The 15,709-nt window shown below is 48.0% G+C and overlaps 5 protein-coding genes across 5 annotated transcripts in view; 3 read left to right on the plus strand and 2 right to left on the minus strand.

Annotated features, from left to right (window-relative positions):
• Positions 1 to 3,302, minus strand: part of MYCFIDRAFT_186892 (uncharacterized protein) — a gene marked incomplete at both ends in the record, with an annotated part of 4,835 nt that extends 1,533 nt beyond the window's left edge. The window contains 2 exons of the mRNA XM_007925784.1: positions 109 to 3,112; positions 3,198 to 3,302. Coding sequence (XP_007923975.1) covers positions 109 to 3,112; positions 3,198 to 3,302 — 3,109 coding nt within the window. The remainder of the gene's footprint in view (positions 1 to 108; positions 3,113 to 3,197) is intronic.
• A 175-nt stretch (positions 3,303 to 3,477) lies between these two features.
• Positions 3,478 to 5,443, plus strand: MYCFIDRAFT_172526 (uncharacterized protein; the record flags this gene model as incomplete). The annotated part of the gene is made up of 10 exons (XM_007925785.1): positions 3,478 to 3,511; positions 3,541 to 3,766; positions 3,794 to 4,649; positions 4,681 to 4,697; positions 4,735 to 4,740; positions 4,771 to 4,858; positions 4,893 to 5,064; positions 5,111 to 5,166; positions 5,190 to 5,401; positions 5,425 to 5,443. 10 exons carry the CDS (start codon positions 3,478 to 3,480, stop codon positions 5,441 to 5,443), a joined length of 1,686 nt encoding a protein of 561 aa, XP_007923976.1.
• Positions 5,444 to 6,216: 773 nt separating this feature from the next.
• On the minus strand, positions 6,217 to 6,604 carry MYCFIDRAFT_172527 (uncharacterized protein; the record flags this gene model as incomplete). The annotated part of the gene is made up of 4 exons (XM_007925786.1): positions 6,217 to 6,379; positions 6,435 to 6,479; positions 6,523 to 6,545; positions 6,578 to 6,604. The coding sequence occupies 4 exons, from the start codon at positions 6,602 to 6,604 to the stop codon at positions 6,217 to 6,219; spliced, it is 258 nt and encodes an 85-aa protein (XP_007923977.1).
• A 1,204-nt stretch (positions 6,605 to 7,808) lies between these two features.
• MYCFIDRAFT_202664 (uncharacterized protein) lies at positions 7,809 to 8,403 on the plus strand. Its single transcript, XM_007925787.1, has one exon. The coding sequence runs from the start codon at positions 7,835 to 7,837 to the stop codon at positions 8,102 to 8,104; it is 270 nt and encodes an 89-aa protein (XP_007923978.1). The 5' UTR covers positions 7,809 to 7,834; the 3' UTR covers positions 8,105 to 8,403.
• A 315-nt stretch (positions 8,404 to 8,718) lies between these two features.
• MYCFIDRAFT_30606 (uncharacterized protein) lies at positions 8,719 to 10,187 on the plus strand (the record flags this gene model as incomplete). Its single annotated transcript, XM_007924193.1, has 2 exons — positions 8,719 to 9,663; positions 9,717 to 10,187. The coding sequence occupies 2 exons, from the start codon at positions 8,719 to 8,721 to the stop codon at positions 10,185 to 10,187; spliced, it is 1,416 nt and encodes a 471-aa protein (XP_007922384.1).
• Between the last annotated feature and the right edge of the window lie 5,522 nt (positions 10,188 to 15,709).

Raw genomic sequence — 15,709 nt, forward strand, 5'->3', positions numbered from 1 at the left:
CTTGCGAGGCGCTCGTGGTCTTGATTGAAGTCGTTTCTGATCTTGGTCGGCCAAGACCAAAATCCGTTCCATCTGGCTCGTCTGAAAATGGCTTCTTCGTCGCGGGACCTTTGGCCTCCCGAACAATCTTGTTGAGCTCCGCAGCGGACGAGGCCACTTGAGCTTGCAAGTATTGCATGGCGTTCTGATTCGACAAGCTCTCCATGACCGGTGCTCGGTACGTATATTCGTAACAATCTGGTTGAGGTGCTATCCTGGGTACCACGGCAGGATCCAGATATGCTTGTGTTCCCTTGTCGAGCAGCTGCATGATGTCCAGACTTTCACCTGGTGGAATTGAGGTCGGGTGGCTTGGTGTCACACAGTCCATGTCGACTTCTTTGCGCAGGACGTGGTCAATATCTACGGCGCTGAAATAGGCGCAGCTTTGCGGCAGGTCGTCAATGCCCATCTGTTGGCTGAACATTGCTCGTGTCCAGACATTAGCGACCTGCAATGCCATGGCGGTACGGTATTTGTCTTCATCCTTTGCAAGGTAGCGAATTTCATCATGCACTGTCAAAGCCAAGCGTGCATCGATGTTGTATCGCTTGCAGAGATACTCCATGCTGACGATGAGCAGGTGCAGATAGTCAACGCCGGAAGACTGAATGGCCCAGTTGATGCGACTGGTCATGAAACCTCCTTTGCTGATAAAACGACGCATCAAAGCTTCCGTGATACCAGCGCCGAGGACGGGAGTGCGAGGACGTTCTTGTTCTGCAAAATCCTCAAGCTTGTTGAAGACCAGCGACTCAGTACCACCACGCCAGAATTGTCGGTCGCGAATGTGCTTGCTCTTTGATTTGGTGCCTTTAGTCTCCTGGTACAGGTTCGTCGCGATCTCTTTGGCTTTCTCTTCGGACAGGCTTGGATTGAATTGTCTGAGTAGGGATTGTGCGAACTTCAAGCCTGCCCCATAGATGCGACCGTAATTGAAGATCTTGGCATCGTTCCGTGAGATGCCCAATATCTTTGCAGTCCGCGAGTGCAAGTCGGTCCCAGCAGCTTTGGTGCCTTCCAGCGTCATGAATCCTATAGCGTTTCCGCCATGAATCTTGAAGCTGGCATCTCCGACGAGAGATGCGATCCAGAGCTCTTGGCTGTCGACGTCAGCACCGACAAAGGAATATCCTTGGGGTGCCGTAATCATGCTTTTGAGCTCGGAGCCAACGCGATTCTTCTTCGCATTAGAAGCCGTAAGCCAAGTGTTCTCAACAGCGCGACGAGTAATGGTTCCCATCGGAATCACTTGGGGAAGTATGTATCCGAGGCCGTCCTCCTCGGCGGAGGTGTCACGGTTCTCGCTCTCGTACACCACCATCTGAGACATGATTCGGTCGCGGGCGCTGATCCAGTACGAACATGACGCGTTCATCTCCAAAGCCTCTTTCGCGTATGCATATTTCGAAGAAAGGGTGCCATTCTCGAAAAACTGCAAATAGCCCTTGGCTAATGGCGAGGTACATCGAGCCTCAGGACCATCTTTATGAGGGAGTTTGAAGTATGTGTGATCGAGGTCGTCACGTAAAGCGAAGTTCTCTTCCTCCAGCATGTCGCACTGGGTCATCGCTGCATCGCGGTATTTCTGAGCTTCAGAGTGAGACACCCTGAACGACCAGCCGTATTTGTCGGACCATATGAGTGGGTGGCCATCCCACGCCATTTTGAGCAATATCGGAGCCATTCGCGTGCGAACAGAGAGATTGATGTCAGCATCGTTGGAAGTGAACAAATCTTTGTACCACTGCGGCATGCCTGGCTTCTTCTGTCGCGCAGCCGGTCTCAGAGGATCTCCCTTCTTCTTGCCCTTGACCATCTTGATTTCTTGGCCACTCCAGTCAAGCTGTGAAAGCCAGGGATCGTTCCGGTAAACCTCAGGCTGCTCTTTCACTTCCAAAGCTTTCTCCGTCAACCCAACGAGCCTTTCTTGAACGGCGGAAGATAGTTTGTGGTACGTCGCCTCTGCGTTCGCAATGTACGCGTCCCATCCCTTGTTGACAGGCAGGATCTCGTTCGATAGATGCCGAAGTGCAGCGAACGAAACCGGATGGGGGCAAGTCTCAAGAAATAGTGGAAGAACCTTTTTGTACACTTTGTGTGTGATCTCGACGTCGGCTGCGCAGTAGTCAAGCAGTTCTTCCAGCTTCTCAACAACACCGTCGCGGTCAAGTTCGCCAAACCACTCTCGTCTGGCCTTATCAATCGTGATTCCACAATGGAATTTGGCAACGTCCCGCAGGCTGTTGACTGAAGCTCGCCCGACCCATAGGTCCGCCTCTTCGTCGAAAGTAGCCTTTCCAGATTCGAGCAGTGACGCCAGATCGGCACTCTCGTCAGCAGCAGCGATTTTATCTTGCAAATCCCGCTGTTTCCTATGCTTGTTCCACGTCGGCCTCTGTCTGCTGCACATGCCATTTACGGCAACGTGTAAGCTCATCGTGTCCACGAAAAAGTTTCGCGATTGTTCCAAGTTGTACTCTTCCAGCACACGGGCTCTATCATATCCAATATTGTGTCCGACGACGATTCGAGACTTGTCGCGAGGACCAAATGGAATCAAGTGTCGATCACTCTGACTCTCTCCCAGTAGCCACGGTGACAACCACGCATACCAACGAGTTGCAGATACGGCACAAGCCATTGCAGGAAAACTAGTCTCATGCCACATGACTTCAGTGTCGAATGTCAATACCTCCTCATGTGGATAGTCTACAGCTTCGGAGCTGCCATCCGCGTAGTACTTAGTCCATCCGCTCCTCTGCACCCATCGACGAGGTCTGGCAGGAGGCGAGGCTCTCGCGTATTTCCTGGCCAGACTGAGATAAGGCTCAGCACTGTCCATTCCTAGCTTATAGAAGTGCTCGTCCAGCGAGGCTCCATGCAGCCGCGGAAGGTCAAAGCCGATAGGCTCTGAACCGTCGCTTGTCTTTCCCAGTAGTTCGTGTCGCGAAAGGTGCTGTCGCGATAATGCGATCAGCTGTTCATCAGGTTTTGCAGACCTTGTCGTTGGAAAGAGCTGCGAATGAACATGCGCCGAGACCTGCTGGACGCCAATCTCGTTGTGCCTTGCCTGTGAGTGAATGGCAAGAGAGCGGCGTCCAGACAGGCCATCTCCGCTTTGGTCATCTGGTGTAGCTGGTGCTGCTGAAGCATACGTTCTTCTCGCACACGACCATTTCAGGGGTTGCGGACGAAGGCGGAGTAATGAAGTGTGTTGCGATCGTTCGAAGGCGCAGGCGTTGACCAGCTGCTGGCGACATCGCGATCGCATAGCGTTCCCGGCTGTAATGCGACTAATTTGTAGACATTCTTGGACTGATTGTGCGTCGGAGGTGGTGTAGTCGCAAAGGCGAATGGCGAAAGGCGAAAATCGATGATCATCATCGCTACCGCTACCGCTAATGCTGCAAAGCTTCTGCTGCCCTAAGAGTGGAGATGCAGGGTGGCGGACACCACCCACCACAGCTCCGTCTTAAGTCCAGTGCTGCTCCGTGAAAGATGACATCGCCCGCGCGACACATCTTCTTTCTCCCACGTCTGGCCGAGCTCACGAGCTGCGGAACAGGGCGAGAAGGGGAATCATGGCTGAGTGGGACTTCGACGACCTGGACAATGCCGAGCTCGATGGATACACTCAGGAGGAGCTGGACATTTACAGAGAAATGGCTGTTGAGCACGGCGGCGAGGATACCTTTCCAAATGGAACAAGAAGTGGAGATCACAGGTGAGAATTACACACTCTCGAGCTGAGCATGTGTTGGCCGCGTCCATCCTTCTGCTTGACTTTTGGCAGCAAGCGTGAGACGAGGCACACCAGCCGCTGTCATGTTCACATGCGCAACAGCTCAGGACTCACATTTCATAGAACAAACCACCCCTTTCTCCCCTCTTCACTTCACAGCCGCGAGCCCGCCGCTGCCGTTGACCAACTTTTCGGCTACGACTTAGGAAATCCATTCTTCGAGTCCGTCGGCAACACCCCAGCCAGCAACAACCATAGCGACAGCCAAGAATTTGTCACTCTTGAGGATTCGGAGACAGACAGCAGTATGCCTACAGCCACACGACGTCGCACGAACGGTCGCCGCTCGACTGCCGTGGATCTCACCAGCGCTGCCAGCTCCCCGAACGCCTCAGCCTCGCGGCCCTCGCGAAGCACACGCAAGAGGTCTGCGGATGACACAAATGCAGGAGAAGGACGTGCTCCAAAGCGGAAGAGACCAATCGCCGAGAATATCGAGGAAGTAGACCTCACGAATGAGGCACCATCAGCAGAAGATGAATTGCTTCAAGCACAGCAGCAGGAGACGATCAAGGCACAGCAGGCTGCTGAGGAGAGTTCAGGTGCGCAGCGAATTGGCAAGAGACAGTGCATTATCTGCATGGAGAACTACACGAACTGCACAGCTACCGCGTGCGGCCACTTCTACTGCCACGAGTGCCTGGTGAGGGCTCTGATGGCCGGTGCTAAGAGCAGTGACCGCGCCACGGGTACCTGTCCAGTCTGTCGCAAGCCTCTCTCGCATACAAACAAGAAGAAAACCGATGTCATTCCCATGTCATTCATGACCAAGGCCGAGTTCGACAGACAGAGACGCGTACATGGAGTCTAATGCATCGAATGCGAAACATTGCCAGGATGAGCGGTCTACGCCGTGAGATTTTGCGGTGGTGCAGTGCGTCACGATAGAGGATGAGGTCGACGAGGACGTGCAAATATGCTTGAAGACGGCAGCAGGTCCTCGAAACGTACAGTACGCATCGGTGGATGCATCAGCAGGCCAAGCATATTGACAGGTGCTTGATTTTCTCGAGCGTGGCGCTTGGCGTTTCAGTGGGAACGATTGGAGAAGCATGATTACGATACCCACCCAGCATGGCTGTTAGAGCTTGTGTATGAGCTTTTCTTGACTTCAGCACAATCGAGCGGTTGCAACTTGCAGCACACTACATGCATTCCGGCAGCACGAATCGCTGCTGGCCCCACTTCAGCGAGACTTCCTCGTTGTTTTCCATCTGACTGTGTGCATCCACCTTCTCCTGTTTCGTCCTGACACGGCCGATGTAGACGCGTCCACACCACGAGGCTTTGAGTGCTCTATCACCGACCCGACACATGCTTGGGTGAACGCAAGCAACGCCGTCAGGTAGGTGGGGTGGGCTATGGTCTCGATAAGTACCTCTTCTTCCTTCCGCTGATCCATCTGCATTTCTTGCAAGTCTTCATGCTACCGCGCGCTGAGCTTCAAATCAATTGGCTCGCCTCCCCTCTTTCGTCTACCAACGGCCACAGAACGTCATATTCCCGAGTATCTATATATCAGCAACTCCAGGGGTGGCACGGACGTGGCACGGGCCAGTCGGAGTTGCTAGCAACTCCAGCCCTACCAAGCCCCGCTAAACCTTATACAAATCGTAGTCTTAGCAAACCCACATCTCTACTGTTCCTAAATTCCTCCTACATTTCCTATTCTATATCGCCTATATTGTACAACGGCTACTAACGTCCACCAATATAGACGTATCTATACCTAGCGACGTCGCCGACCTTAAGAAGCTTCGACAGCGCGTTTTCACCCTCGAAGAGGATATTAAGACGGATATAGAAGGCTAGAGACTAATATAGCGCCTATATAGCAATTAATATACTAAAAGGTCGACTAAGAAGCATAGCAAACCTAACCTAGAAACCGGCACCTATCGATATAGTACACCTTCCTTAAACGACGGTAGTTTAATAGACGTTATACGCTAAGTCCTTTACTAATAGCGCCTTCTATTTGCGCCTACTATACTAAGCGGTCTTCGCTATTTAATAGTCGTCGCGAATACACCGACACCGTAGCCGTCAGACCTGCGACAATATATACTACAACAGTCGCCGCCAATCGATATATTACAACTTAGTAACTAATAGGCACGCGTATTTATTAACGACCGGCGATTCTTACTAGAAGACTAGCGGCGGCTGTTTAATAGTAGGACTTTTAGTAGTAATCTATATAATAGAGGCAATAGCGGCGGCGGTAATAGACAATAAGGCAAGAGCAAGTAGATATACCTCGGATTTAGCGCAACGGCTATACTACACGTTAACTTTAGCTTTATTGAGTTATCGCTAGCGACCTTCGAAATTACTATATTCCTAAAGCCCTTTCGAATTTGAAGCACATTTCAACCAATTTCATTAGGGGAGTTGCTAGCAACTCGAAGTGGGGGGTAGGACCGGGGTAAAAGTGGGTCAAGCCAATTAGCGCGAGTTGCTGATATATGTACAGACACCCATATTCCCGCGCTTGCAGGCTGCCTCCTGCAACATCTCACGCAGCCAGCATTCCTGTCGCCATGCAACGGCCGAGCTTATATTAGCAGAGCTTCGAAGGCTGCTGCACTCAATAATAATAATCTCATCTGTTGTCGCTGCGATCTGGACATTGCTTGCGCCAATCACATTTGCTTTTCTTCCTACCTTTCCATCACTCACCAGCTTGCTCACTACGCGACTGATCGTAGACATCATTGGTAGCCCTGTTACAGGACTTCCGAAGATTGCGGGATTCATCGGTCTCCGAATCGACGAGCGGCTCTCAAGACAATGGAAACTCTAAAAAATGTAGTCGGACTCGGCGCCAGCAGGACTCAGGATGAAGAGCGACAACACATTTCTGGTGTGACGGGTGCTGGCACTGTAGACGAGCCCTACGATCAGGCCAAGGCTGAAGGTGAACCTCAATCGTCGAAGGCAGCACTTCAGCTGTGTGTTGACACTTGTCCAGGTGCAGCTCCTGGAGACCAATTGCCCGAAGAGACAAGTGAGTACCTGACTCTCATACACAATCATCGACGGAGACTCAGCGGCGAACATCATATCACTTGTTATCAGCCCATTTCTTCTCCTACTGCACTTCAACAGGAGCGGAAGAAGCGTCCTCGATTCAATGGTTTCGCTGTGGCAACTTTGCTCTCTGTTACCGAAGATGTTGGTCGAGCAGTGCACCAAGGTGCAGCTATTGCCGGGTGGGCCCTGGGTTGCTGGAGCACTGGTGTTGCCACCACCTCCTCCAAGCTCTAATCGGGCCGTCTACACAATCGCTCGCATTAGTTGCCCTGCAATCAATACTGACATGTTATGTGTACAGAAGAGACTGCGACACTCGCATCGAACGCAGCCGAATCGAAGTCAGAAAAGCAAACGGCTAATTCGACCGAACAAGTGACCAGCAAAGATACCACCAATGCCGAGACCCGGCCGGAAGACAATAAGATCACCCCACTCTTCAGCAACCCTTTCACTGTGAAGGAAAGCCATTCTGGGGCGTCGAAAGATCAGCCGCGAGACCCTAAGGAAGTGCCTGGACCGGGAGAAGAACCATTTCCAGAGTTGACGCTCGTGGAATCTGCTGTAACCATCCACGAGCCGAAACCAGTAAGAAATCCATTTGCACCATCTTCAAGGCTCCCGAGCAAACCAATTCCTGAAGCTGCATATACGGTCGCCGCTCAACCAAAAATGGACAAAGGTAAAGGCAGAGCTATTGATATTCCAGAAGAGCCCGCTCGAGAGGAGACGCCGCGACCTGCAACAGTAGCTGATAGCGGAAGCTCCACAAGTCGGAGATCAGACAGAACAAGGACAGAATCCATGGCAACATTCAGCACTGCCACAGGAGCATCGACGATTGGCTCGAGTAGTGTTGCGGGTGACAGGAGAAAATCGTATGTGCCTGCTACGCAGAACAACCCGGGAAACATCCCTCTCGCTGGTGGCAGGCCTATAGGCCGGCAGACTTCAATGCGCTATTCGCAAGCCTTCCAATATGAGCCGCCATCAGCTGGGCCTTCTTCTGCTGCTTCTAGGGAGGAATTCAAGTCGGTGTTCCAGGCGCCAAGCGAGCCTGCAAAGAGAGAAGCTACCATACAACCGAAGTCCACCATGACAAAGTCTCCCCAAAGCAAGAAGGACACGAAGCAGAGCGCACCCAGCGAGCCCGCTCGTCGGAAGAGCAAGGGCTTTTTCGGCAGAGCTAAGAAGTTGCTTTCTAGTAAGGAGAGCAGCAAGTAGGGTCTTGAGCTCCAGAGGTTGCGTGAGATGAAGTCTCCTGATGCAGCCACACTTGATGAAGATGTGCTTCGCAGCAGCTCGATGATAACGGGCAATGTCTACTCGCTGAGGCGTGAGTGGGTCAGACCGTCTCGCCAACGACATGATGATGATGACCGGAGTCTACGGCGTTATATATACCCCTGGTCATGGCTGAACGAAATGAATACGAAAGGGCTCGCGTTCATAGCTGTGCAGAAAAGAAGATACATGTCTGCTTCATGGCAGAAACTCGACAGGATCTCCAGGGTGAACACAAGTATGTTGTGATAACCATCTTCTTGCGGCAACACAGAGGTGAGGTCATTTATTCTATTGAGCGTGTGTTGTCTGTTGAGTTCTGCAAGCGAAATTTTCGACGTGTGAGATGAAATGAGATCGCCGTCCTCCCACATGGAGGCTGAAGCGCGGAGCGTTGCAGATCAACAGATCGAGCGGGTAAACTTTATGAGCTTCCTCCTTGCTTCTTGGCTGATACAGAACCCATGCCCATGCCGTGATGATTACATGCTTCGTGCTTTTCTCTTCCAAAGCACAATCCTCACTTCTAATCGCTCCTTACGACCAGCACAACCATGTCCTCGCAACAAACAGAGGTGTTTCCGCCTCTTGCATCCAGGCCTCCCCCTGTGACGCGTTTGAGCAGTTCGAACAGAATTGGCACGCGACGACGAAAGAGCTCAAGTTTGGGCGGTGACCCACGAGGAGATACTGGAGCGACGGCACTGGCGACCAAAGATATAGCACATGGAAAGCCGTCGCCTCCGGACACTCCGACCCATGGCAAAGCAGGAAGAAGTTCAAAACGGCGCAAAGCAAAGAGCTTGTTCAAGCGCTGGGTGCGAATGTCGCTCAGGCACACCTGGGTCAATCCACTCATTCTAGTGCTGATCATATTGAGCGCGTACTTTGTCAATCCCGGAAAACACAATCCTCTGCACCCTGCGATCTTCCTGTCCTACCCGAACCCTCCGCTGAACGAAAGAACGAACACTTTACCCGCGCATTTGGGAGACCCGGTCCAATATGGCAAAGGTCCTAAAGATTTCGCCTTCGTCGCCTTCTACACCATCGTATTCTCCTTCACGCGCGAGTTCCTCATGCAGCGACTTATTCGACCGATCGCTATTTACTGCGGGATCAGAAATAGAGGGAAGCAGAGTCGTTTCATGGAGCAATTCTACACCGCAATATACTTTGCCATATTCGGACCATTTGGGCTCTACGTCATGAGCAGGACTCCGGTGTGGTTCTTCAACATCCCGGGCATGTACGAAGAGTTTCCGCACCGCTCGCATGAGGCTGTCTTCAAGGCTTACTATCTGCTGCAAGCATCGTACTGGGCACAGCAGGGCATCGTGCTTCTCTTACAGCTAGAGAAGCCGAGAAAGGACTTCAAAGAGCTTGTGATGCACCACATTGTGACACTTGCTCTGATCGGTCTGAGCTATCGATTCCATTTCACATACATTGGAGTGGCCGTTTACGTGACCATGGACATTTCCGACTTCTTCTTGGCGGTAAGTTCCACTCGTGCAAACGCTGTGAGAATTACAACTGACTCTTTGCGAAGACTTCGAAGATCTCTAATTACCTTAATTGGTACTTTACACCACCATACTTCTTCACGTTCATCTGCGTATGGGCATACTGTCGACACTACCAAAATCTCAGGATTCTCGCATCTCTGCTGCCGAATGGGGAATTCGCGACAGTAGGATCATACGAGCTGAACTGGGAAAGTCAGCAATATAAGTGCTGGATTTCGCAGACGATCACATTCGGTCTGCTGGCAGCTCTGCAGGCTGTGAATGTGTTCTGGTTCGTCCTCATCATCCGAATTCTGGTGCGATTCTTGCGCACGGGCGAGGAGAAAGACGAACGCAGTGAGGACGAGGAGGAGACGGAGTGTGATCCAATTGAACAGGGTGCCAGCAGCAGCGGATTCGCAGTTCAGCCTCAGGTCCAGCTCAATGGAGAGCCGGTGGAGGCAGCGGGAACGGGCATTGACGGAAAGGCGGCGAAGGAGTTGAGGAAACGATAATGGAGAAGGGAGAGATGGTGTTGGGCTTGAATTTAGTGCAGCGTTCAGCATGACGGGAGTCCGGGAACCGGAGCATCGTAAGCTGCCCCATGTATCCGACGGGGCGCAATGAGCAGGTTGTTTTGGAAAGTGATGATGAGACGGTGGTCCTTCATGTATGACTACTAAGCAGGTTATGGATTCGGTATACAGCTCAGAAAGCGACAGTTGATTCTAAACTTTTGACATGTGAATCCTGGGCAGAGTTTGACCGGGGAGAAGCACTTTCGGACGGAGCTCTATACATACCAGAGGCTCAATGGCTTCACTTTAGCCTATTGTCGCTTCCTATTCTTCCTGTACCTTCCTTACTAACCTTACTATGCCTATTGTCGCGACAAACCTTACTTAGACTCGCTATACTTCCGCGTCTTGCCTCGTAATATTCTTCTTCTATCGATACTAATACTAATACCGATAGTAATAGCGATAGTAGTAGCCGCTATAACTAGTATTCTGCGCGACCTTATTTTTAGCGTAGCTTTAGCAGTATTAGCTTTAGCATTAGCATTAGCTTTAGCTTTAGTAGCGTACTTACTAGTAGAAGGAGGAGAATATTTATCGTAAGTCGCGAGGCGTATCGCTATAGACTCGCTACTAACTCGCTCTAGACTTCGACGCCCTACGACTATAAATACCTACGATTTCTAGTACTATAGCGCGTAGATATAGTAAGAGCTACTCGATTAGATAGCGATACCGGATAAGAAGAAGGCGGTATTAAATAGACTACGGAAATATAAGGCTACTAGAATTATTATAGAAACGGACTCTAGCAAGCTTGTACTAGCGCTATACTACTACTATATACGCTCTAATAACTTTAAGTATCGTATATTTAATGCTAAGGGCGAGCGTATCTACGCTTATTATAAGTATAAGGGCAAGTCTAGCTATACGGCTAGTATAGAAGAGGTTAAAGAAGACGATAGAAACAGCGAGCTAGCCGCGATATAGGCGCGAGTCGAGGCCGTAGAGGCAAAGAATACTAAACTAGAGGCAAAGATTAAGGCATTAGAAGCTAGGTTCGATAAGTTAGAAGGATATTGCCTCTCGTAGTTTAAATAGCTTAAGGATAAGACTATTATTAAGTCTAAGGATGTATATACGATATAGAAGGAGCTATAGCTAAATAGCGATCGCGAGCTACTAGTAGATAATATTTAAGGAGCGAGTCTATAGCGAGTCTACTACGAGTCTACTATTCTATCTCTTCTTCTTTAGTCGTTAACTACGCTTTGTCTTCTTAGCCTTTTCGCCGCTATTAGCCTCTCCGCCGCTATTAGCCTGTCTACCGCTATTAGCCTGTCTACCGCTATTAGCCTATCTACCGCTATTAGCCTATCTATTAGTAGGTTGCTAATCGCTCGACCCTTTCGGAGTAGGCGTGCCTCGCGGTATACTCGCGGTAGCATCGCCGCTTAAGTTAATTATCTCGGGCGGCTAATTCGTATCGATAACCTTCTTAGTTTATAGCTTTTCTTTTTTAATCTTAATACTGTTAACTACCTTTTACTAACTCGCTATATTACTCGTACTAGTACTCGTAGTAATAGTACTTAACCGATATTTCCGCTTTTGTTATTGCTACTTCTCCTACTTAGTCTAGATATAGAGCTTAATCTCGTAGACTAATAATAACTTTATTGCTAGTTTATAGACCGTTAAAGCCTATCTAAGTAATCGAAGCGCCTTACTTACTAGCTTCTCTAGTTAATTAGTTGTTTTATTAAAGTCTATATAGAGGAAGTAGTTAAAATAGTCCTAGGTCCGATCGATACTACTATCTAGTAGCTCGTAGGCGTTAATCCGGTCGACAATCTAGTCTATAAATGTTATCTCGGCTTCGAGGAATTCTTAGTTAGTCTAGGTATCCGTAATAGTAGTATATAGGGTAGGTTTACTATAGAACTATATCTTAGTTGTACTCGTAAGCTTAACTTCTATATGCTAAGTATAGATTAAATAGCGGCAATAGTATCCCTATGCTTTTAGGTCTAATAAAGCTAAAGCTAAAGCTAAAGCAGGTATTAGTAGACGTTACGAGAGGCTCCGAGATCTAGCATTTAGTATTCGAGTTGCTAGCTTATACTAACTAGTAGTATTGCGTATAGCATTAGCTGCCTTAGGTATAGAGGGGAACGTATTAAAGCCTCGTACTATACTCGCGGAGCTACTCGTAGTAGCGGCGGCTACTAATTGCTCGCGAACAAATTGCTCGCTTAGTAGATCGGGATTAAGAAGGCCGTATTATAAACAGAATCGGTATTTACTATATATCTTTGTATAGTCGACGCCTGATTTAGTATAATAGGTGCCTTAATTAGTAGGCATTGTTAGTTGTTAGATAAATAGAGGTAGAAATAGCAGAGGTTTAAGAGTTAAGACGGTTATAGATAAAATCGAACTAGAAAAAGCGACTCGCTATATACTCGCGGCCGGCTCGTAGATCGGAGATTAGTATATATTATTTGCAAACTCAATTAACCTAGCTTCCTAATTCCGAGCCGCCGCTAACTAACTACGTGCTGCTAATAGCTTATCTAACTCTATTAGTTCCGGCTCTAACCCTATAGCTATATACTCCCTAGCTAACCCTCGAAGAAGCAAGTAGGCAGAGCGGTAAAGGCGCTCTATATTATCGCTATTCTCGCTACTACTTACTAGATACGAGAAGCTATAAATCTACAATGCTGTCTTATACTAAGAAAGCGTAGCCTCGGGCAGGTAGGCTTTAAGATCTAGGAATTAGCGAGTCTATTAGCGAGTCTATAGCGAGTCTATACTATAGAATCTAATATATACCGAATCCTTAAAGGTCTTACTCTATATTATTAAGTACACCGTTAGGTATAGGAATACCTTAATAAGAATGCCCGCTAAGCTCTAGATAATAGTATAGAATATACGGAATACCTAGTATAACGTATAGTCGATTAGCCTGCTTCCGGATACGATAGCTATTCTAGAGGTAAACAAATTCGAGGACTTTATAACGTATAATTGGTATATAGATTATAAGGAAGGCAATCCGATCCGCTAGCAGTTTAGCATCGTATAGTAACTCGCGTAGTAACTCGTAGAAATAGCCCCTCTAGCTATTTAGTATAGGTACTTGCTAACGCTACTATGCCTCAATCCGCTAGTTTATCTTGCTCGTACCGTATTTAAAGCAGTCCTCGAAGGCGAGCGGTTGTTCTTATTCCGGGTTACTACGAGTCGTAAGGCGAGTCTTATAGTAAGCGTCCGCGGCTAGAATCGTTTCTACCCTATAGTCTAATCGAATAATCTATAGTATTATACTACTATTCCGGATCGTTATAAGGTATTAAGCTAGTATAGAGACAGCTGTCCGGCTAGTAATACCTATATAGATCTAGACAATATAACGCGAGTAAATATTAATCGCTACGTAGATCTATATCGCCTAATACTCGAATTTATAGTAAGTATCTATTAATATTGCGTAACTAGGGCTAGGTATAATAATCGCTCTATAGTGCTCTCGCGCCCGCTCGCGGCGGACTCGCAACCCTTTAGGATTTAGTAAGGAAGCTATACGATATAGCCGATCTCTACTAATAATGTTATATTTAGACCTAATATAGGTATATAGGTACCGTCGGCTAAAGGACTCTACTATAGACTTCTCGAGCTCTTCCTATAAGATCTCTACTATCTATTCTTCCGCTTCTATCTATCTATCTATTAATAATGCCTTCTTTAATCTAAGCTCTTAACGTATCTATTAATACCTCCGCTAGCTAATCTTAAACCTATCCGCCTATAGTACTTATAACGGAGACCTTGTATTCGGGGTATCTACGAAGTCGCGAACAAAGATCTAAGAGGTAGAAGGAAGGGGAGCGTTAAGTACTAACCCGGAGGTGCTAAGCCTCGGTACGGCCCGTACCGGGCTTTTATATATTAGACTCGCATATAAAGGGCTTGCCCGTAACATTACCCCCCCCTTTAAACTATCGCTTCTATACGACACTAAGTTTTCCTTCAAACGAGCTACTCCTACTAGGCTCCAAATTGCGCTATCTGCAACGCCGGTAACACTCTGCGCGCTAGTAGGCGCCGACGTTGCGTTAATGTCTCCTTCCTTTAGAACTAGCCGCGCCTTCTGCATAGTATCCTTACCTAAGGCAACATAGCCGGTTCTATAAGATATTAATAGGTTTGTAGACGCTTCTATAAGTGCAGTAACCCTAGCATTACTATAACACTTACTCTAAGCAGGCATAAGACCCCCTTTATAGAGCGTAGAAGACTAAATAGCCGTACGGGTTATAGATCGGGTAACTCGGGTATACTAAGTGTTAGCTAAGCTAGTCGCAGTATTACTACCGATAACAGCATTAATAGGCTTAGCATTAACCTTCGTCTCTTCTGTTACTTCCTCGTACGGTATCTAGTCCTTCGGCGGCTAGAAGTTCGCTAGTTTAGACTTGTTTAGGTAATTATAGTAAAAGTCTGCAACTAATGCGTACGCATTCTTAATTACTATCTTAGAAGGCTCCTATGTCGCCTCTATATCTAGATACCCTTTCTATCGCACTAGATATTTCAAGCTCTTTCCGTTTCCTCCGGAGTCTAATATTCGCTCTACCTTATACTTATCTTATAGGCGATCGTCGCTATTGCTTACAATTTTAATTAGCGGGGGGCGAGCAGCGCGGTTACCGTAATATAGCCTAAGGTATCGCGGATAGAAGGAATTGTATACTCGTATTCGCGATAGAAGGTCTAGCTTATAGGCGCCGCTAAGGTTATCTACTACCGTAATAGGGCTAAACTATCGGATATTAAACTTCTTCGATAGGCGTATTATCTTCTAGTTTGCCGTGCTAATATAAACCTAGTCTCCGATCGCATAGCGCGGTATAGTCGTTCGTTACTTGTTCGCATTGTCGGTCTATACGGATTACGCGTAATTCAGATACTCGCGCAAATACGAGTAAACTTCTAATATGCGCTTAGCAAAACGGTCGGCGTTAGCGGCATCGAGTCGTTACTTAGAAGGTAAGAGCTTCTTTAGAATGTCTAAGTTAAAGTTAATACGTAGGTGTCGTCCCTTCTTAGTATAGAATAGTAACACACCCGTAGACTCAGATATATAGTTATTACGGGCTAGTTTAGCAAGTAGGCACAAGTTAACCTAGTTATCTTAAGTATACGTAGTATAGGTACGTATATACTTTTTAACCTCCTTATTCGTATTCTCTAATTAACTATCTATTTCAGGGTAGAAGGCAGTTAAAAGGCGCTACTTAATGCCTAATAGCTAGTATAGCCGTTTCTAGAAAGCGGAAACCTATTATAGTCCTCGATCGGATATAATAGCGAGAGGCAAACCGTAGTAAGGGTAGTAGTACTTAAGGAACACATATGCGATGTGTTTAGCCTCTATAGAAAGCACAGGTAGAAGGTACGCACCCTTGCCTATCCGACAAGTAATCGTAAGCATATCCTTATAG

Source organism: Pseudocercospora fijiensis (assembly GCF_000340215.1).
Source record: "Pseudocercospora fijiensis CIRAD86 unplaced genomic scaffold MYCFIscaffold_2, whole genome shotgun sequence".
Classification (NCBI taxonomy): domain Eukaryota; kingdom Fungi; phylum Ascomycota; class Dothideomycetes; order Mycosphaerellales; family Mycosphaerellaceae; genus Pseudocercospora; species Pseudocercospora fijiensis.

Bases quoted from the DNA above. Each gene is read 5' to 3' on its own strand.
- MYCFIDRAFT_202664 (XM_007925787.1), top strand. From the start codon at position 7,835: ATGCGCTATTCGCAAGCCTTCCAATATGAGCCGCCATCAGCTGGGCCT.